This window comes from Eulemur rufifrons, chromosome 16 (genome assembly GCF_041146395.1).
Source record: "Eulemur rufifrons isolate Redbay chromosome 16, OSU_ERuf_1, whole genome shotgun sequence".
NCBI classification, from domain to species: Eukaryota; Metazoa; Chordata; class Mammalia; order Primates; family Lemuridae; genus Eulemur; species Eulemur rufifrons.
The window spans coordinates 90133145-90154961 of NC_090998.1; the positions used below are offsets into that span (position 1 = coordinate 90133145).

General features: G+C 56.1%; 2 protein-coding genes across 4 annotated transcripts in view; one reads left to right on the forward strand and one right to left on the reverse strand.

Moving 5' to 3' along the window:
* The window catches only part of ACO2 (aconitase 2), a 50515-nt gene extending 43060 nt beyond the window's left edge, over positions 1-7455 (forward strand). Inside the window, exons 10-18 of the mRNA XM_069490624.1 lie at positions 1644-1801; positions 2011-2084; positions 2627-2738; positions 3608-3730; positions 3853-4008; positions 4784-4975; positions 5819-5951; positions 6476-6597; positions 6958-7455. Coding sequence (XP_069346725.1) covers positions 1644-1801; positions 2011-2084; positions 2627-2738; positions 3608-3730; positions 3853-4008; positions 4784-4975; positions 5819-5951; positions 6476-6597; positions 6958-7092 — 1205 coding nt within the window. The 3' untranslated portion in view covers positions 7093-7455. The remainder of the gene's footprint in view (positions 1-1643; positions 1802-2010; positions 2085-2626; positions 2739-3607; positions 3731-3852; positions 4009-4783; positions 4976-5818; positions 5952-6475; positions 6598-6957) is intronic.
* Positions 7456-8564: 1109 nt separating this feature from the next.
* On the reverse strand, positions 8565-21584 carry POLR3H (RNA polymerase III subunit H). Of its 3 annotated transcripts, XM_069490438.1 has the most exons (7): positions 21174-21584; positions 18288-18384; positions 12928-13026; positions 11427-11513; positions 10931-10994; positions 9578-9779; positions 8565-8869 (listed from the first exon to the last, which is right to left on the reverse strand). In XM_069490438.1, the coding sequence occupies exons 1-7, from the start codon at positions 21282-21284 to the stop codon at positions 8816-8818; spliced, it is 714 nt and encodes a 237-aa protein (XP_069346539.1). In that variant the 5' UTR covers positions 21285-21584; the 3' UTR covers positions 8565-8815. The 3 variants fall into 3 exon arrangements, with proteins under 3 accessions (XP_069346539.1, XP_069346540.1, XP_069346541.1); XM_069490439.1 differs by lacking the exon at positions 12928-13026; XM_069490440.1 differs by lacking the exons at positions 11427-11513; positions 12928-13026.
* Between the last annotated feature and the right edge of the window lie 233 nt (positions 21585-21817).

The window sequence follows — 21817 nt, forward strand, 5'->3', positions numbered from 1 at the left end:
CCAGAAACAAACTTTAGGAACTTTTTGAAAGGTGTGTGCTGTTTCTCTGCATGTGTATGTATTATGTGCGTGTTTTCTGTTCTACAGGCATTTTTCTAGCCACGCTACTTTATTTGACTTTACATACACAGACATCCTGGCATGTCGGTGGCACTGGCACCTGCTGCTGTCGGGAGGCAGGACAGTGTGGCTGTGCAGAGTGTGGACCCTGGAGCCAAATGGCCTGAGTTTGAGTTCTGGCTCTGACATTTGATAGCTGGGTGACCTGAGCAGGCTGCTTCACTGTCAGTGCACTGGTTCCCATCTGAGGAACAGGAGCAGTAGTCGTACTGACCTCTTCCAAGTTGTTGGAAGCAGTCGAGAGTCAGTATGTGAAAAGAGCTTTCTGCAGTGTCTGGCATCAAATGAGTGCAATATAATATGTTCACTTTTTTTTTTTTTTGAGACAGAGTCTCACTCTGTTGCCCGGGCTAGAGTGCCATGGCGTCAGCCTAGCTCACAGCACCCTCAAACTCCTGGGCTTGAGCGATCCTCCTGCCTCAGCCTCCCGAGTAGCTGGGACTACAGGCATGCACCACCATGCCCGGCTAATTTTTTTTTTTTTTTATGTATATATATTTTTAGCTGTTCATATAATTTCTTTCTATTCTTAGTAGGGACGGGGTCTCGCTCTTGCTCAGGCTGGTCTCGAACTCCTGAGCTCAAATGATCCGCCCGCCTCGGCCTCCCAGAGTGCTAGGATTGCAGGTGTGAGCCACCACGCCCGGCCTAATATGTTCACCCTTATTCACTGAAGCAAATTTAGAAAATCTTTGGTGGTTTAATAATTAGAAAATAATTGAATTGATGAGAGATGAGAAACTGTCTTAATATTTATAGACAATGTGGCATCATTCCGCTTTTAATGACTTTTTGAATAACTGATTCTTTTTTTTAAAAGAACTCTCTTTACCCTGGTTGTAAAACAATTTTAAAAACATGAAAAATGCTGGAAAGTATAGAAGAAGAAAGCATTTCTTATCAGCCCCCACCCAACTAGGATCAGTGTGTTGGGGGGGTTTATTTTGTTTAGACAGAGTCTTGCTCTGTCACCCCAGGTAGAGTGGTATCATTGTAGCTCACTACAACCTCAAATTCCTGGGCTCAAATGATCCTCCAGCCTCAGCCTCCCGAGTAGCTGGGACTACAGGCGTGCACCACCATGCCCGGCTAATTTTTCCATTTTTAGTAGAGATGGGGTCTCATTCTTGCTCAGGCTGGTCTCAAACTCCTGAGCTCAAATGATCCGCCCACCTCGGCCTCCCAGACTGCTAGGATTACAGGCGTGAGCCCCCTTGCCTGGCCTGATCACTGTTAATGTATTAGCATGGGTTCCTGATACACACGCACATGATATTGTTATCAAAAGAAGTTATACTTCTAACATGTGTTCAGTGTCTTCCCTTGAATGACTGGGTCATGAGCAGCTTGTCCTTTATTGTTGGGTATTTAGGTTGTGTCCGACTTGTCTCTGTTAAAAACAATCTCTGGCCCAACCTAGATGGTGAATTCTTTTGACCAGGTCTGGATAGTTTGAGGTCAGGTGGAGACCCCTGCTCAGTTTCTCCTCCTGACCCCTGACCCCACCACCCACAATGCACCAGGCCTGATCGGCAGCTGCACCAATTCAAGCTATGAGGACATGGGGCGCTCAGCAGCTGTGGCCAAGCAGGCACTGGCCCATGGACTCAAGTGCAAGTCTCAGTTCACCATCACCCCGGGCTCTGAACAGATCCGTGCCACCATTGAGCGAGACGGCTATGTGAGTGCCCACGTACCCCTGCCCCTCCCCCCACCCCACTGCTGAGCAGTGTGGCATCAGGGTGGGACAAGCCACAGGCTTGTTTGGTCAGGGCTGGTGCAGGTCCCAGTGGCTGCTATAGGGTTCCATCCTGCAAGCTGCTGAACCACCCTTTCCTATCACCCACTCGCCAGCCCCTGACAGTTCCCTGTCCTCTCCTCTCCCTGCAGGCACAGATCCTGAGGGATGTGGGGGGCATCGTCCTGGCCAATGCCTGTGGCCCATGCATTGGCCAGTGGGACAGGTGAGAGGCACATCTTCAACAGGAGAGCCCCTTGTGCATGGGGGTACAGAGCCCCAGAAGTTGAGGGGAGATGTTACTGGGGTGGAGAGAAGAGACTCAAGCCCAAGGCCCCTAGCTCCAGGGGCTGTTGCGTGTTAGAAGACTTTGTCAGGCATGGCTGGGAAGTTGGGCTTGAAAGAGGAAGAGCCCTCCAGAGGCACTGAGTGGCCACTTGGCTGGGCCTGGGCTGGCAGGAAGAAGGCAGTAAGGTCTCATCCTAATGGATACAGTGGAAGCTCTGACAGAGCCGTTTGAGAGGAGGCAGCGGTCCCAGGTCTGCAAACTCAGACCATGATCTTGGCTCTCTCTCTGCCTACATGTGGTTTCAGGCAAGGCCCAGTGATCCCGAGGTTCCCTCCCACCCTGTATGTGCGGGTCCCAGGGAGGAGGCAACCTTCTGTCATGAGCTAGGTGTGTGCTGCGGGAATGTGGCTTATTCAGCCTCAGGACAGGCTAGGTGACAAGGCCAGATGTCTCTAACCCTGTCCCCTCTGACCTGGCAGAAAGGACATCAAGAAGGGGGAGAAGAATACAATCGTCACTTCCTACAACAGGAACTTCACGGGCCGCAACGACGCAAACCCCGAGACCCATGCCTTCGTCACGTCCCCAGAGGTGAGACTGCCTGGCCGAGTGCCATCCTGGGACTGCACCTGCGGGTCAGAGGTGGGAGATGGGCTTGGGGCAAAAGCACCGGACCCCCAGGCCCTCCTAGCCCCCAAGCTCCATGTTCCCTTGGTGCATCCTGCCTGGGTCTCCCTTGTGATTATGAGGTTGACTATGAGATGTTTATTTAGTACAGTTTGTGGTTATGAGCATGCAGTTTAGAATCTCACTGCCTGGGACAAATCCCAGCCTTGCCTCTAGCTAGCTGTATGAGCTTGGCCAAGTTATCTACCTTCTCTGTGTCCCAGTAATCTTATCAGAGTTACCTGAAAAAGCATGTGGAGCACTTGCAGTTTCTGACCCAGGGTGAGAGTTCAGTTCAGTGTTGAGGACGCCTAGTGAGCTGAGTGCCCCACACACTTGGCGGGTACTTAGCCTCAGCCAGGCTTTCTGGACTGGAGTGTTTATCTGATCTTGCTCGCCGATGAGTGAAGCAACGGCCCCTCCCGTGTTTTCGGGGTGCTGCCCACTGAGGCGCACTTTCGTCACAGCAGCGTTTCTGCGCCAGGGCCTCCCCCGCTCTCTCCAGGGCACCTTCGAGGGGAGGAGCATGCAGCTGTGCAGAGAGCCCCGAGCTCCAGGGCCTGGCGGGAGGGGGAGAGGCCAGATTGTCCTTGGGTTCCTGAGTCCTGCGCAGGCCCGAGGGCCCAGAGTCCCAGAGATAGTCCCACAGCCCTGGCATCCAAGGAGAAGAGGGATCTGGGGAGAACATGGAAATTTCCTGGCTTCCACTCTGTTTTGGTCTAGGCTTCTGCTGGGGTAGGGCGCATGGGAGTGACGTTTGGTACTCACCAAAAAACTGGCAACCTCCATTTCAGATTGTCACAGCCTTGGCCATTGCGGGAACCCTCAAGTTCAACCCGGAGACCGACTTCCTGACAGGCAAGGATGGCAAGAAGTTCAAGCTGGAGGCTCCGGATGCTGATGAGCTTCCCCAAGCGGTGAGCGGTGCAGCCCTCTGCTGCTCAGGACCGGCTCGGGAGGGGGAAGCTTTTCCTCCCTGACAGCCGTCCAGGTGGGACTGAGGATTTGGCACCCAGCCCATCCCTGTCCCCTGCTACAGGAGTTTGACCCAGGGCAGGACACCTACCAGCACCCCCCTAAGGACAGTAGTGGGCAGCGGGTGGACGTGAGTCCCACCAGCCAGCGCCTGCAGCTGCTGGAGCCTTTTGACAAGTGGGACGGCAAAGACCTGGAAGACCTGCAGATCCTCATCAAGGTCAGCGGTGCAGCGGGGAGGGAGGACAGTCCCAGCCTGGTGGGACCGTGAGCCCAGGGGGACCTGGGGAGAGTGCCTTCTGGCCAGTTGCTATCTGGGGCCCTGTGCCGTCCTGCAGCTGGTGAGACCCACCTCCAGCAGGTGTGGGCAGGTGAGCACAGCACCTCTCCACCTTGTGGTATATCCACACAGGCTCTGGAAGCTATTGAGTCCCTGTCCCCACAGGTGAGCATTAGTGTGTATGGTCTGTGTTTGGACGCCAAACAGACACATGCCTTTATGGTGTGACGCAAACCCATGTCAGACATTAATTTATGCAGCTTACTAAGGGGTCTCCAGGCACTCCTGCGGCACAGTCAGTATTAAGCCGGCATCAGTCATCAGCCAGGACCCAGGCATGTTTCTGGATTTCTCTGTGTCCGGCATGAGGCCTGTGGCTGATCATCCAGCCTGGGCATCTCTTAGCTGGGGGCTTTGGTCTCAGGGGTGAACAGCTCTACCTGGCCTGCCCCCTTGAGGGAATGTCTGTGCTAGAGACTGAGCGGCTGAGGCTTCTGAGGTGATAGGTGACAGCCTGGCCTGAGCCTGCCTGGCCCGAGGGTGGAAGCGCCAGGACCACAGACCATGTGTCCAAAGCCTCAGCTTCTCTCGTTCCCCTCCTCTGTCCTCGGTCCTGGGCCCTGGGGCCTGCCGCCTGCCTCTGGAGGGCACCTCCTTGCATCCCCCATGTAAGGGCCATACCCTGACCTCTGTCCCCTCTGCTCACCCTCCCAAGGTCAAGGGGAAATGTACCACGGACCACATCTCAGCTGCTGGCCCCTGGCTCAAGTTCCGTGGGCACCTGGACAACATCTCCAACAACCTGCTCATTGGTGCCATCAACATTGAAAATGGCAAGGCCAACTCTGTGCGCAATGCTGTCACCCAGGAGTTTGGCCCTGTCCCTGACACTGCCCGCTACTACAAGGTGGGTGGGTTGGGGGGCAGTGCTGGCGACCATTGTCCTGAGGGCCTGGAGGCAGGCACAGGGGGGATCTTTGCGGAGTGGGAGCTGGGGTGGAGGCCAAAACCAAGGGGAACTGCCATCCGGAAGGAAGGAAGGTCCTTCGGCCCCTCTCATGTGGCCAGGAATGAATGAGGCTCGGCTCGGGTTGGTGGAGGTGGGTCCCTATACCCAGGAGGCCCACTCAGGAGGAGTTAGAGGACCACTCTCGGGAGACATTTGGCCCCAGACTCAAGAAGAGAACTGAGGGAGACCTTGTAGACGAAGAGGAGCTGGCTCAGGAAGTCAGGGGCAAACAGGCTCAGAGAAGGGGCTGCACGAGGCCTCACAATAAGCAGAAAGGCCGCTGTTTTGAGAGATTAACAGAGTCAGGGCTGGCCCAACAGGCTGAGGGCTCTCTGGCACCTGCTGGTGGCAGGTAGGGTAGAGCGGGTGCTCCAGGGAAGGGGTGCTCTCCCGCCGAGAGCCCGGACCACTAGCTTTGCAACCAGGTCCCACGTCTCTCACTCCCACCACGCACCTACGACGTGGGGCTCTGTCCCTTCACACACACCCGCATCCATGCTGAGCACTGATGGGTGGGCCCGCCTCCCTATGCCCACTGCACATGGGCAGGCAGGGACGTCTGATCTCTGTCCCCGTGGGTCCATGATTTGGTCCTCCTTCACCCAACTTCACTGCCCATGGGAAACAGGTGAGGAAGGGCCTTTCCAACCCCTTGACCCGGGAGCCTCATGGTGCCCAGGGCTGGGCAGGGGGGGACAGTATCCTCCTCTGCCTCGCAACCTCACCCTTCTTGCCTGGCAGAAACATGGCATCAAGTGGGTGGTGATTGGAGATGAGAACTATGGCGAGGGCTCGAGCCGGGAGCATGCGGCGCTGGAGCCTCGCCACCTCGGGGGCCGGGCCATCATCACCAAGAGCTTCGCCAGAATCCACGGTGAGCTGGAGCCCGCACCGAGCCCATCCATGTCCCCTGACTGGCAGCCCGAGGTCAGCCACCCTGCCAGTGGTGGGGCTGGGCCTAGAGCCTCGTGCCTGCTTCTGGGTTTTGTCCATGGCTCCCGTGTCCCACCACAGCCCACGCACCGCCAGCCTCCTGCCCCTCTTTGGGTCTGTGCAGCACAGGTGCCCACAGCTTCTCATCCCACAAGCACTGGACCTGCTTCCGCACTGGCAGGCCTGCGCAGCTGGAGCCCGGGACACGTGTCAAAGGGTTCTTTGGCTGTGGCTGTGCCTAGGAGGCCTCCCAGACACCAGCACGTGCTCCCTTCACGTGCCCCCAGTGAAAGGGAGCCCTGCACTGCCCCAGCTTTGTCCCAAGCAGCAGGACTAGGCGTGTCTCCCAGAGCCCCAGATGGATTTAGAAAAGGACACTCTCAGGACTGGTGAGGCTCCCTGCACAGAGGAGCAGGGAGGGGGCACCCCCGCCCCTCACTGACCTAGTGTGCCTCTGCCTTCCAGAAACCAACCTGAAGAAGCAGGGCTTGCTGCCCCTCACTTTCGCCGACCCAGCCGACTACAACAAGATTCACCCTGTGGACAAGCTGACCATTCAGGGCCTGAACGACTTCACCCCTGGCAAGGTCAGGGGGCTGAGGAAGGGGGTGGGCAGGGAGGCACCTTGCTTCTCCTTCTGCACTTGGGCCCCATCTGCAGCGCGTCCTATAACAGCTGCTCTAGCTGGAGCAGCCCTCCAGGCAACAGCGCCAGAGAGAAGTGCCAGAGCCCAGGCCCTCCCACTCTGACCCCCCACTCACTAGGCCAGGCTTGGCACTCGGGGGTGAGAGTCGGCCCCAGCAGTCGCCTATGGGTGCCATCCAGGCTTTATCTGGGCCACGCAGGTTTAGACCTGGCCTAGGGCTCAGTTTACCTGCCCTCCTGACCCCCTGCAGATGGGGGGGGCTTCTCAGAGTACCCGCCCACACCCTCCTCCCTCCCTGCAGCCCCTGAAATGCATCATCAAACACCCCAACGGAACCCAGGAGACCATCCTCCTGAACCACACCTTCAACGAGACCCAGATCGAGTGGTTCCGTGCCGGCAGTGCCCTGAACAGAATGAAGGAGCTGCAGCACTGAGGTCCGACCCAGCGCTGGCGTCACTCACAGACGCAGCTCCACGTGCGCCGTCAGAGCCAGTCTGATCCAGCCAGCCACGGCTTCTTGCTCCAAGATGCTGTGACCAGACACGCTTCCCGCCCTCTATTCCCTCAGGCCACGGAGTGACCACAGTTGGGGGTGGTTCTAAAATAATTTTTCAGTCCCTGCCTTCCTGGTTTTAGTTTGGTTCAGATCTTGAGCAGTTCCATGCAACTGTATTTATTTTCGATGCCGAGACTTGCACCTAAAGAAGTTTTTGTCCTTCCTGATCATTTCACTTGTGGCTGAGGATTTTAAAGAACCTTTTGCTCTTGCAAGGAAAATAAGAATCCAAACTCAGTGACTGTTCCTATGCGTGAGTGGTTAATGTCTGTGTCGTCTGTCATCAATTCCAGGGTTCAGGAAGGGTCTTTTCAGCTAAGACCAGTGGAGGTAGCCACAGCTGGACCTGTCACTGCAGTGAAGGAAACCTCAACTGTACCAGAAAAGACCGCCCCATCACCGCCCACCCAACCCACTTCCACCTGCAGGGCGGGCCTGCACCCTGCCCTGGGCAGTGATGTGCCAGGCATGGTCCCATCTAGCCGTCTCAACACCCTGAGGGTGGGCACAGCCCATCTAACAGATGAGGCCACCCAGAAGGAGAGTCTGCCCAAGGTCACAGCTAGGACAAGGCACCTATCATCTCCTGCCCCTGGAGTACCAGGATGTGGCAAAGAGCAGGCTTCTCTTCCTGGAGTAGCATCAGTGGACACTGCAAAGCACAAAGCACTGTCTTTTTTTTTTTTTTTTTCTTTTCCCCTCCTTTTAGGGAAGCAGAGCCCCAGGCACACACGCTTCCAGCACCTCCATTCTGTTGTCCCATTAGAGCCAAAAACCCAGGGCAGTAGGCCCCATCTCCAGGACAAGACTTACTGCAAAATGAGTGTCCTGGTGTCAGCAGATGTGGGAGAAAGGGCAGGAGGAAGCTGCCAAAACCATTCTGAGCAAGTGATGTGGGGCCCAGATCCAGGGTGTCACCAGAGGACCTGCGGGGTGCTCATGGCAGTGGCTGACATCTGAGTGTCAGCTGGCCCCAGGCTTCTTGCTGTACCATGACACGGAGGGAGGTGGGAGATGACACGGTATGGTCACCAGAGTCCATGGCTTCCGCTTCTTGAGCAGGAGCTGGTTTGGCTGACTCGGGTTACTCTTTCTTCTAAAGCTGGTGGGAAGGTGATCGCTCCTTATATTTCAGACCCAGTTAGCAACTGGCAGCTTCCAGGGCCCAAAGCCCAGCCTGAGGCAGCCTGGATGTCACAGCCCCCAAGTCCTGCCCTTCTGTAGGGGTTGGGAGAGGCCATCTGCACAAGTGATCTGGGGTGAGGGAGGACATGCTACGGCAACTCACTAACCTTACGTCATGACGTCGACCGTTAAGACAAGGGTGGCCCTTCCCTACTGATGCTGACCTTGTTTATTGTCTCTGCTGAAAGCCAGAAGTCTGTGGGGATGGCAGGACTTCAGTAGCAGCTCTGGGAGGAGGAGCAGGACCAGGAATAGCATGGGGGACATGCTGGCAGGCACTTCTGGTCCCTCTCTCCCTGTCTAGCTGCGGGGAGCATCAGCCTCAGCTGCTGTGGTCTTCACAGCTGGCCGCACCACCTTCCTAGGGCTGGGGCAGGGTCTGCCAATGGGCAGGGTCGACTGTCGAGCCCCAGGGCTAGTTGCTGGTCCACCAGGAGAGAAGGCCCAGGCCTGGCTCACTGATGGATCCCTGCCAGGAGAGAAAGAACAGGCACATTCATCGACACTCAGGGCTTGAGCCAACTGGGACAGGAGGTCATGGGCCCACCCTTCCCAGCACCCAGCAGGCTTGGCGTAGGCAAAGGCAGGGCACACAACAGCCAGGAGGCTTTGGGGGAATGAGGAGCCACTCCAGCCAGGGCAGACTCCTCTCCTGAGAAAGGAAAGCGCAGGTTTGCTGGCTCCAAGGCCTCAGTGGGGTCAGGCACCCTCCTCACCCCCAGGCCAGTCCCAGCCATGCCCTCCTGAGCCACTGTGGTTTAGTCCTACCAGAAAGGCCAAGCCACCATAAGGCCCAGCCTCCAAATAGGGGCGGAGGGAAGTGGCCCTGGAGGTTACCGTGCCTTGGGGCCCTACCTTTGATCTCAGGGTTTTGATGTCTCCCAAGCCCCTTCCTTGGTTTATTTCTCCCTCAAAGCCTCTTTTATCAGGGGCTTTGTCCAGCCTGAGCTCTGTCCCTCTTGCAAGCAGGGCTGATGTATCCACCCTCCCCAACAGGCAGCTTTGTCCCCTCACAGCCCCAACCTATGGAAGCAGGCTCTCCAGGGAGAAGTGACCAGGCCAAGCCCACAGGGCAAGGACCATGACCCGCTGGGGGGTGGGGGGTTCTGGGAGCAGGGCCCACGCTGCACTCCTGGACTCTCCGAGCAGCAGCCTCCGCGCCAGCTGGACCTCTTACCACAAGTGTGTACGGGGCCTCCTTCTTTGGCGGCTCCTCACTGGAAGAGGTGGCCTCAGCCGAGCTCGGTCCTGTGGGGGACGTGTCCACAAAGCTCTCGTCCACTACCCGGAAGCGGATCTCCTCACCGGTGTCCATGTACAAGTCATGCGCTCCTTCCTCCGTCTCGTACTCCCACACCCATACCTGCTCTGCCTCATCACTGGGGGACCCAAAGTCAAGGCAACAACCAGGCCGTGGTGGAGCTGAGCGTGGGGGTGCGGGTCCTCCCGCAGCAAACCCCCCAGTAAAAACCAATCCCAGGTTGGGATCACTTTGTCTGGAAAGTCACAGCAAAAGCAGGTCCCAGCCCCACATGCAAGGCCTGGGCCCACGGGGAGGAGTGGTGCTCAGGTGCCGGACCCAGCACGGGAAACCCGGGGCCCCCCTGCCAGGCACCAGGGCCAGGGACACACACACGTCTTCAGCATGAGAGCAGGAAGGAAGGGAGACAGCGAATCCCACCTCTTCAGACGGGAACGACCGGGGCCTCCTGCTGCCTGCGGTGCCCACACCTGTGCTTACCCACGCGTCCTGACAATCCGATAGGCACTCAGAGACTTGCCCAGTTTTCAAGAGGTTGTGGTGGGGCAGGAGGTCACCTGCCCGAGGGCCCACAGCTGTGAGAGGACCAGCCTGGACCAGGTTTTCCCCCACACACCCAGGCCCAGCCAGCCCCTCTGCCCCCCATCTCCCTCCACAGGGCCCACACGGAGAAGCCACACTGCCCTCTGGTGGCGGTCCCACCGCCGGGTCCTCCCTCTGTGCCAGGTACCCACGCTGGCACTGCGGGGACAGTCGTGACAGGACACAGTCCCTCCCAGTGAGTAGTCTCAGATTATCGACATCCCCACAGAAACAGACCACCTCAGTGCGGCAAGGCGAGGGGTGGGACCAGGGCAACGGGGGCCCCGGAGAGGGAAACAGCCTGGCCCCAGACTGGGCACACAGGCGAGGCCTCACGCCCCAGGCAGCCAAGACGAACCTCCCAGGGGAGGCTTTGAGATGATTCCTGCAGGGACAACCTAAGACAAGTGAACCAGAAGAGAATGGTGCCCCCCAGGATGCCACAGCCCTAACGGTGTGCAGTGCACAAGCTATACAACCAAGCCCGACAGCCCAGGGAGAGACAGGCATGCGGACATCGTGGTCCACGCCGGGGGGCACAGGCAGGTCGGTGCTTCTGGGGCAAAGGGGCAGGCACGGAGCCCAGTCGCGCCAGATCACAGCACCCAGGGGCCCACCCGAGGCGGGAGGACTTCCCTTAGAGAGGCCTGAGCTCCTCTGTGACCCACTTTAGCCTTGGGAGGATACAACTTGGCTGGCTGCTGTAGCGACTCCGGAGGGATGAGGATGTCATCGAAGAACCCTAGAGAGACTGGAGGAAATGAAGGTGACAGCATGGGACAGGGGTTACCAGTGGACAAACAAGGCGGCTGGCTACTTGACAGGCTAAGCCCCCTACCTGGTGCTGCCCAGGGGGCAGGTGTCACCATGGAAATCTGGGTCCCTTCCCACCTTGAGGCCTAGCTTCTGCCTACATCACCCACTGAGCCCCAAGCAACTGGCCCCCAAAACCTGAGGTGGGCACTGCACACAACAGGGACCAGCAGGCACCACAGACCCCCGGTCACTTCCACCAGCTTCAGTGCCCACCCTGACGTCCTGAGATCCGGCCTCACAGTGAAACCTCACCGCCGACTGAGGTCCTCACTCGATACGTGAAAGCGAGAGGGGGCTAAGTACTCGCCCCCCACCACCACAGGGACGGGCACAGGCCACCTGCCCCCCGCGTGCTCCCAGCTGTTACCGTGTACTCCCTCCAGGCTGCAGCCTTTGATCTTCCCAATCAGAATCTCGTCCAGGAACGGATGGAACACCACGTAGCGAAAATGGACTGGAAATGAAGGAAGCAAATCAGTGACTCGAGGATGGCCACTGAGATGGGCCACCATGCTCTCCAATGTCAACCCTCGCGTGCCAGCGAGGCCTCCATGGCTGTCCCAGGAGCTACCAGGGGTCCATGCCATGTCCTCCTGCAAACCCAGGCCTGTCAGCTGAACCAGAGGGACCCTCCCTCCATCCCTGCAAGGTCGCAGCTCGGTTCCCAGATCCACCAGATAAGCACACTCGGCCAGACTCTGTGCCCCCCGTGACTCCAAAGTCAATTCCAACCTTCCTCCAGGCTCTCTCCTTTAAATTCTAAATAGGACAGAAGCAACTGGCAAAGGGGACCAGGCTTGGAAACAAGTTCCCTGTCTCCTCCTGCCTGGCAAACTCTGCCGCAGGCACAGCTCTGACCTGGAACAGGATGCTAAAAACGCCGGTATCGGGAGCTGCGGGCTGACAGTCCAGCAAAACGCCTCTGTGGGTTTTCAAGGCCTGCCCTAGGTGGTCCCCACTGACCTCACCCCAAGGAAGATACCAAACACGGTCTGTGCTCATATCACAGACTGACCGTATGTCACTTGCCACTCCTGGCCCCCTGCTTAAAGCCCCAAAGGGTTCATCCAATGCTGGGCTGAGAATAAGCATGGAGCTGTCCTGTCCCCTGCTGTTGGCTGCCTGCTGTCATGCTCCACCTGTGCCAGATGTCACCTTCCCACCGTGAGGAGAAGGAAGCAGCTCAGACAGCCCGAGTAACCTGCTCACAGCCACACAGCTGTTCTGCCCGTTCTGCCATGGGGAGCCTCCAAGTCTAGCTGTAGCCACCAGACAGGACCACAGGTTGAAGCCTGCCTTCCCGGGCAGGTTAAACCTCCAAACACAGGCTTCCGGCATGGCGCCCAGGACAGCAGGACCCCCGGCTCCCCGGGACAGCAAGGCATGAGGAAAGGAGAGGCAGCCGCCCCCTCCCCACGAGGAGACAAGCATGAGCCCTCAGAGCCACCTTGATGATGACCACGCCTCGTGCTGACCTTCTGGAGAGCACAAGAGGGCAGCCAAGGGTCACTTACCCGCAGGGTGGAAAAACCCCGTCCCCCACATGACCCAGTGGTCAGTTCGGTTTAATAAACCCTCACAGAGCCTGAACCAGGTTTGTGCAAAGCCTGGTTTGGCCGCTGAGCTCACGGGGGCGGGACAGCACACAATCCTGTGCCCGGGGAGCCCCGGTCTGGGACAACCACATCCAAAAGCAAAGGGCGGGCAACCCGAGTCCACCGACAGAGGAATGCACAAACAAACCTCGGCGCACACGGGACGGGGTGCTACTCAGCCTTGCAAAGGAAATTCTGACACATGCTGCAACGTGGGTGAACCTTGAGAACGAAGCCAGTCATGAGAGCCACATCGTATACGATTCTACTTACCTAAGTTTCCAGAATCGGCAAATCCACAGCGGTAAGTTAGTGTCGCCAGGGCTGGGTGAGGGGAAGAATAAGGACTGACTGCTAGCGGGCGTGGGGTTTCTTGGGGTGATAAAACGTGGGATTAGACAGCGGTGACGGCTGCACAACTCTGGACACACTAAAACCCACTGAACTGTAGGCTCTGTGGGGCGTGAATTACATCTCAATTAAAGCACACAGAGGACACGCTGGGTCTGGGGCTCATCGCACAGGAGCCCACCTGAGGTTCCGGGATGTTCGGCCTCCAGGTGGGAGGCTGGGAAGCCAGAGGAGGGCTCCAAAGACCGTCAGGAAGAGAAGCCTCGTTCTTAGTCATGGGCTTAAACAAAATTTGTCCCGGGATAAGTAAGGCTGCCTTGGGACGTGGTGAGTTTCTATAAAAAGGACAAATACTACACGATTCCACTTATGTGAAGTGCCCAGAGTAGTCAAACAGAGAGCAGAATGGTGGGCGCCGGGGCTGGGCAGTGGGAGGTAGTGTTTGATGGCCGGCGAGCCTCAGTTTGGGAAGGTAAAAACATTCTGGAGATGGAGGGTGATGAGGGTAGCACAACCTGAATGTGCTTAACCCCTTCTGGAAAGAGCTAACCGCCACCTGCGTTAGCACTCGGGCTGCGTGTCCTGCTGAGTCCCAGGAAAATTCCTCTGCTTCTACCTCGGAACTGCTGTTATTTCACGCCCCTCCTGTCTGTGCGCCCTCAGCCCTCAGCCTCGGTTTCTGGTCTGAGCACAGGCATTCTTGTGTGTATGCCTCGAACAAAAACACGTGCGCTCCCTCTATACTCTAGGCTCTCTAGAAGCTGGGGATAAACACACGAACATGGTTGCTGTCCCCAACGATCACCACAGTCCTCACAGACCCTGAAGACCAGCAGTGGACTCGCTGGTCTCTCGAGGTTGCCTATCCAGTTCTGCCACCGGAGATTATGTACAGACTTGAGTGACCAGTCGGCCCCAAGCACAGAATACTGTCGCTGGGCAACTCAGCTGCCCTCCCCAGGCCTGAGCCAAATCCGCTTAGAGATCAGCCTTGTCGCTCTCCCACTCCCCTGCTGCTGCCTCTGTTCCAGTCACCTTTGACTCAGCCTCCCCTTCGGAGATCCTCATGCCTTCTGGCAACAGAGGTCCTTTAAACCCAACTGCCACCACGCTGCATCGCCCCCCAGCCTCTCCCAGGGCCAACATTCATCCACAGCTGCACCCACACTGGCCAGGTGGCTGAACTTTGGCGAGTCCTTGTCATCTGTCTGGACTATTTCTTCTTGAACAGGCATCATAGTCTCTGCCCAGGCCTCCTCCTATCCTGGGGCCTTGTGAAGACTGGATGAAGTAACAGCTGTTCAAGAAGCAGCGTTCTGGCCGGGCGCGGTGGCTCACGCCTGTAATCCTAGCACTCTGGGAGGCCGAGGCGGGTGGATCGTTTGAGCTTGGGAGTTTGAGACCAGCCTGAGCAAGAGCGAGACCCCATCTCTACTAAAAATAGAAAGAAATTATCTGGACAACTAAAAAAATATATATAAAAAATTAGCCGAGCATGGTGGCGCATGCCTGTAGTCCCAGCTACTCGGGAGGCTGAGGCAGTAGGATCGCTTGAGCCCAGGAGTTTGAGGTTGCTGTGAGCTAGGCTGATGCCACGGCACTCTAGCCTGGGCAACACAGTGAGACTCTGTCTCACCAAAAAAAAAAACAAGAAGTAGCGTTCTGTACATTTTGAATGTGATTATGTTGCCAAGCAGCTCTGCTTATTATAAAGTTTTTCATTAAAGAGTAAAATTTGCCTCTTGGAAATGTCTACCCTTTTCCTTCATTCATTTGACAAATACCTACTGAGTGCCTTCGCATATGTCTGTCACTATTCTAAGCAGTGGGTCTGTAACGGTGAACAAAGCAGACCAGAAAGTCCCTCTCTTTGTGCAGTTTCCATTCTAATGAGAGAAATAAAGAAGATAGATAAATAAAATGTTTAGTTTTAAAACTGTGGTATCAAAAAAATAAACAACTGTGGTAAATACTGAGGAGAAAAAATAACTCAAGAATAAAACACAAAAAAACAATGTGAATGTGCTTAATGCCACTGAACTGTACACTTACGTTTAAAGTGGTAACCTTTGTTATGTGTATTTTACGCCAATAGAAAAAAGATAAAAGCAAACGATGCCGTGAAGGCAGCTCTGGAGCTGAGAGCAGGGCCCCGAACCCAGCTTGGGGCGGGGGGCGCAAGGCAGGTCCTGGGCTTGGAGGGCATGGAGAACAGGGGGCTGGCACCAGGCGACAAGCCTGGCCAATTGGGGTCAGTGTCCGAATCACAAAGGCTGACATCCGTGAGCATCTACTGCGTGCCGGGTGCTGGCCAAAGGCTTCTCAGAGGCTTGCTGGTCTGCTCCTCGCAGCCGTATGCGAGGGCGGCGCCATTGCTATCACAGGGTTTGTACAGACGGGGAAGCGTCTCGGAGAGGTAATGCCACAGGGCGTGGAAGTAGCAGGCACCTGGCAAATGAATATTCCCAAAGCAAAGGACACGCGTGGCAAGCCAGGTCCTCTAAGCCCCTCCCTCAGCACTCGCTGGGCCACAGCCCTGCTGAGATGGGGACAGAAGTGTGACAGGTGCCTGGGGTCGGGGGTCAGCCTTGAAGCTGGGCATTGAGCCCCACCACAAAGTAGCACCCTGAACAGTGCTCGACAGGCCTTGACGAGCTTTACGGTTGCAAGTGGGTTTTTTTTTGCTGTTGTTAAGAGACAGGGTCTCTGTCACCCAGGCTGGAGTGCAGTGGCACCGTCATAGCTCACTATAGCCTCAAACTCCTGGGCTCAAGTGATCCTCCTGCCTCAGCCTTCTGAGTAACTGGGACTACAGGCATGCGCCACCATGCCCAGCTTTATAGTCACAAGTGTTAACCCCAGTGTACAGATGAGGAAACTGAGGCAGAGAGAGGTGGAGTTACCTGCCCAAGATCCCCATCCAGGGGGGCAAGAGCCGGAATTCAAATCTAGGTCCATGTGTTACCACACATCTCCACCCAGCTCCCAATAAAAGGGTGCCCCAGGCTGGGGGTGTGTGGATGATAAAAATCAACAGTGTAAATCTTACACCAAGTGCCACAGAAACAAGCCACTGGATGGACAGAACCTCCTCGAACTGAACTTCATTTTTTCCTCCTAGTTTTTCTCGAAGTTCTGGTACCTGTTTCCTCTCGCCTCCTAGACAACCAAGGCCCCTGTGCAAATGCAGAGATGGTGCTCAGCTCGACCTCGTTCTCCGTACGCAGAAGCCCTGTGGTTGCTTTCAACACCATGGTCTTATTCGTGTCCCAGTGCAAATGCTCCCAGTCTGTACACGCCTGTTTCTCAGGGCTCTCCGTAGAGCACGCCAAAATCTATGGAAACTGTTTAAGTCTCTGGATGGCTGGACACAGACACCAGGCAGTCTCAGCACATTCTGGAATTCTCGGGCATCTCTGTGCTAAGAGGCTGGCCAGGAGGGACTATGGCAGGGCTCCTCAAGAGTGGGCATGTGTGACAATCACCTGGCACCTTGTTAACACAGTCTTTGGGCTCACCCCGCTCAGCAGGTCTGGGCAGGCCGAGGATCTGCGTTTCTCACGAGTGCCCAGTGGCTGGCAAAGCCACACGACTACACTCTGACTGCCCTGCACCCCCTCCACGGCCCTCTCACCCTCCACCTCGGGCTGGGCTTGGCCCAGACAGGAAAGTGAAGAATGCTCTTCCCCTTCCTGAGAGGCTGCCCGGGCTCACACCTTCCTTGACTGGCAGTCACAGTTCCTCTCAAGGTGGCTCTTTCTACTCCTCCCTCCTTCAGGGATCTACATCTCCCATCCCAGATGCACAGCCCTTTGCAATGTGACTGCACCTTCTTCCATCCAGCAGTGGCATCTATTTCTCCATCCCTTGACCCTGGCCTTGGCCATCTGACCTGCTTTGACCAACGGGATCTAAGCAGAGGCTCGAAGAAGAGTCTGTGCGTTAAGCTTTGGAACCTTGAAAGCACCAAGCCCAGTCTGGCCTACAGCAAGGTTAGACCACGTGGGGCAGAGACGAGCCAGCCCAGCCCAGGCCCCCAGACCCACCATCTGCCAACGACCAGAATGGGAGGCCATCCTAGACCATCCAGCCCTGGCCCAGCCAGTCTGGAAGAATGCCACCCACTGACCCACAGAATCGGGAGAAACAATCCAAGTCAATCAGCCACTGAGCACTCACTAAGTGCCAAGGTCCTGTCCTTTACAGGCATTAACCCCTTAATCCTCACCATAGTCCTGGAATACATAGATATATGTATTTTTCCTGACCCCTCCAGGTCCTGGAATATAAAAGCTACTGTTAATTGCAATTTACAGATGAAGACACAGAGGCACAGAGAGGTTCCCTAGTCTGCTCGGACACACAGCTAATAAGTGGAAGAGTTGGGCTTGAATCCCAAGGCCACACTCTTACCTGCTACATCCTCCTGCTCTCAAAGTCCCCCTTCCCTCCACTCTACACACCCCCTAGCCCAGTGATGACCACTCCACAGGGTCCTCTCTGCCTGGCCTGTCTCCCCCCACCAGGCAGTGAGCAGCCCAGGGGCCGGGCAGAGAGTGGGCTCAGTAGAAGGTGAGACCAAAACGGACATAGACATAGAGCCACAATATCAGAGCTGGAGAGGCCCTGAGAATCCCCTAGTCCATCTCTTGGGTCTTACAGATGAGGCCCAGAGAGGGGAAGAGTCTGTCCATTGCCACCAAGTCAATGTCTGGCAGCTTCAGGACTCAGCCGTAGGACTCCCACCACCCTCCAACCCTCTCCATGGACTGACCTTATTTTAATTGAGATAGAGTCTTACTCTTTTGCCCAAGATACAGCATCATCACAGCTCACTGCAACCTCAAACTCCTGGGCTGAAGAGCTCCTCCTGCCTCAGGCTCCTGAGTAGCTGGGACTACAGGTATGCACCACCATGCCTGGCTGATTTTTCTATTTTTTGCAGAGACAGGGTCTATGTTGCCCAGCCTAGTCTTGAACTCCTGGCCTCAAATGATTCTCCTGTCTTAGCTTCCCAAAGTGCTGGGGATTATACGTGTGAGCCACTGTACCTAGCCCTTATTTTACATCCTAATTTTTTTTTTTTTTTTTTTAACTTAGATACAGGGTCTCACTATTTCTCAGGCTGGCCTTGAACTCCTGGGCTCAAGTGATCCTCTTGCCTCAGCCTCCTGGGTGGCTGGGACTACAGGTACACCACCATACTTGGCTTTGGCTTGACCTTTTGCTACAGAAAACTGAGCCCCAAGAAAACTAACATCTTAGGAAGAGAACATACCCACCTTTGGTGTGTGATGCACCGTCCCCTGGGAACACGTAGGCATCCTCCAGTTTGGTGATGTCAAACAGACAGATGCAGAGTCCCACGTTGTATACGACCTGTGTGCACAGGTACACACAGAGTGACTCTGAGCCCCTCACAACCACAAGCAAGCCATGATTATCCCCCTCTTCAGGCGGAAATGAGTCAGGGCTCTGCTGGAAGTAACCATGGCCAGAAACCTCAGGAGGATGTAGAGCTCTGGAAAGAGCAGGGCCTCTGGTGACAAGACAGATCAAGGTTCCAAGGCCAGCTTCACCACGCACTGTGTGACAACCAAGGGGGTCACCTCCCCTCTCTGAGTCTCAGTCTTTCCATCTGCAAAAATGAAATACCAGGCTCTGGGGCTGCTGAATAAAGAGAGATAATGGATGTGAAACCCTATCCTAGTGCCGGGCTCACATGCTAGAGAGAATGGTCACCAGGGCTCCTGGTTATTCCTAGAGAGGATGGGACGGACCCCTGGTTAAACCTACGCTTTCTCCAAGTCTCTGCTGGAGCTCACAGCTTAGCGTCAGAACCACAGCTCGTCTCCATTATGCTCACATCTGACACACAGACACAGCCACAGGGACCGCAGCCGGCAGAGGGACACATGGCCAAGGCCCTGAGATTCGGCAGAAATCACACGTCCAGACCATGGTGTTCCAAATGACTGGCTACTCAGCGTCTGCTTATCTGCCACTAATGTTATCACCACCCAATTACAAACCTTGCAGGAACTGTCCAGTGATTATTGGGAAGCTCAGAGAACTCAGAGCTGGGGCCAGACCTCACCAGGATGAGGCCAGAGTCCAGGTGACTTTGGAAGCACAAGAACTACACCCTTCGAGGGACCACAGACGTCTTCCGTGTGGTCTCCCCTCAAATGACTCAACCATTCAAATATAGACAGACTCGTCTCGACAGGACCTGTGCCCCAAAGGGACTACACTCCCTTCTTGGACTTTTCACACCTTCTCTCTCCATGAGGTCTTACCTCATCCCCCACAGTCCCCCTCACCTTCTACTTCACAAAGTAACCAGAGCCATCAACTGAGGACCCCAGGAGTTCTCTCCACCGCCTAACAACCCCCAAAACTGTACACCTTCCTCCTTCAACCCCAGCCCTTTTTTTCTTTTTTTAAGACAGAGTCTCAGGCTGGGCGAGGTGGCTCATGCCTGTAATCCTAACACTCCGGGAGGCCGAGGCGGACGGATTATTTGAGCTCAAGAGTTCAAGACCAGCCTGAGCAAGAGCGAGACCCCGTCTCTACTAAAAATAGAAAGAAATTATATGGACAGATAAAAATATATATAGAAAAATTAGCCGGGCATGGTGGAGCATGCCTGTAGTCCCAGCTACTCGGGAGGCTGAGGCAGCAGGATTGCTTGAGCCCAGGAGTTTGAGGTTGTTATGAGCTAGGCTGACGCCACAGCACTCTAGCCTGGGCAACAGAGTGAGACTCTGTCTCAAAAAACAGACAAACAAAAAAAGACAGAGTCTCACTCTGTCACCATGGATAGAGTACAGTGGCATCATCATAGCTCACTGCAACCTCCAACTCCTGGGCTCAAGCGATCCTCCTGCCTCAGCCTCTCGAGTAGCTGGGACTACAGGCATGCTACAACACCTGACTAATTTTTTTTTTTTTCTCTATTTTTTGTAGAGATGGCATCTCTCTCACAGAGGCTGGTCTGGAACTCCTGAGGTCAAGCAATCCTTCCACCTCAGCCTCCCAGAGTGCTAGGATTACAGGCGTGAGCCACCACACCTGACCAATCCCAGCCTCTTTTGAAGGAACCTGCCTCATGTCTAAAGCCAGCCAATCTTCCTCTTTCTGGTTCCTTCTCAGCCTCCTGCTGCTGTACGGATGAAGACCAACACCCTGACTATGAAGTCCCACAGGGCTGTGACCTGGCCCCACCCCTTGCCTCCACTGCCCAAGGGGACAGGCCCTTTTTCCACAGGGCCTTTGCACACCCCGTTCCCTGCCTGCATAGTTCTTCTCTCCACCCAGCCCCACCCACCCCAATAGCGAATCCACTGGTTGGCTCCTCCTCACCATCAGATTTCAGCTCGCCATCTCAACAAAGCCGCCTGCCCACTCCTCCCGCAGTGCCTTTCTTCCGCAGGTGTGTGCACACCTGTCCTTCATAGGACACTGCAGAGCAGAAACTGGTCTGATTCATTCAATCAACAGACAATTAAGGAACTCTGTGCCAGGCTCTGGCTCAATGTGGGGATACTGCAGGGGAAAAGATAAGGTCCCTTCCCTGGGAGAGAGGGAAAGAGAAAAACAGTAACCAAGTAAACAAACAAGAAAATAAGAGTGTGGTAAGTGCTCAGGAAGGAGAGTGGCATCACACAGAATAACTGAGGGAGGGTTACTCCAGAAAGAGCAGTGGGAAGGCGGCTCACCAGCTGGCAGTAAGGCACTCAAGCATGGCAGGAGTGGATAAACCTGACAGTTAATTCTAAACTACTAGAAAGGTCCATGTTCACAAAAACAATGCATAGTAGGTAGGATAGCAACATTTTATCCCCACTTTACAAAGGGAAGCTGAGGCCCAGAGCGGGTAAGTAACTTGCCTAACGTTGCAAAGTAATTTGGAAGTGTGGAATCCAGCACCTCCCGTTACAACGCCCTTTTTCAAGCCCATCCTGTCTTTCGATCCCCTCCAACATCCTCCAACCGCTATATCCCCTAAACCGTTTCACGGTGAGGAAAACGAGGTCCAGAAACATTAAGCTACTTGCCCAGGGCCAAGGCTTGGCATGACCAAAAGGCCAAGGCTGCAGCGGCCGGGTGGGCAGTGCTGGGTCCTCCCGTGCCAAGGTCAGCCCGCCAGCTCGTAGACCCAGTACCTTGTTGGCCAACTTCTTGTTCAGCTCCTCAGCAATGGAGTCGTTGAGCTTCCTCTCAAACTGCCACGGGGGGATCCGCACGGTGTCCACCATCTCCACGAGAACGAACATCTCGGCCTGCGCCGGGGGCTCTGGGAACCGGAGGGTCAGTCACGCACCAGGGCCTGGGGCGGTGGGGACCCCCAAGCACCCTCGGTCCCGTCCCAAACGCTGAGACCGCCCCCAGGCTAGCGGTGGGCTGCGCAGTACGGTCTGGGGTGCCCGGCGCGGGCCATGCTCCGCTACTGCAACAGGACAAAACAGGCCCAGCCAGGAGGAACTCTCGGTTCAGCTGTAGTGGTGTGCGCGCCCGCCCCGCCACGTGCCCGCACCGCTCGCCCCGCACCGCACACAGCCGCGCCAGCTCGCAAGACTGCGGGCAAGATTCCGAATCCGTCGCTTCCGGGGGACCGGCCAATAAGAAGCCTCCGCCCGCTCCCGCGCAGGGCGGGGCTGCCCACGGGCTCTTGCGCGGGGCGGGGCGGGGCCTCCTTCTTGACCCTGCGCGGAGCCGTCGGCCCGTCGACAGCGCCTCCTGGTTGCTAGGCGACCTCCTGGCAATCCAGGCGGGGTCGTCTGTAGCCTGCCCTGTACCCTCCTTGCTG

Coding starts and splice junctions, on each gene's coding strand:
- POLR3H (XM_069490438.1), bottom strand. CDS start 21,284: ATGTTCGTTCTCGTGGAGATGGTGGACACCGTGCGGATCCCCCCGTGG. Junction 13,027..18,287: donor CGGTGCATCACACACCAAAG/GTGGGTATGTTC, acceptor TATCACCCCAAG/AAACCCCACGCCCGCTAGCA. Junction 11,514..12,927: donor TGCCGATTCTGGAAACTTAG/GTAAGTAGAATC, acceptor CTTCATTTCCAG/TCCATTTTCGCTACGTGGTG.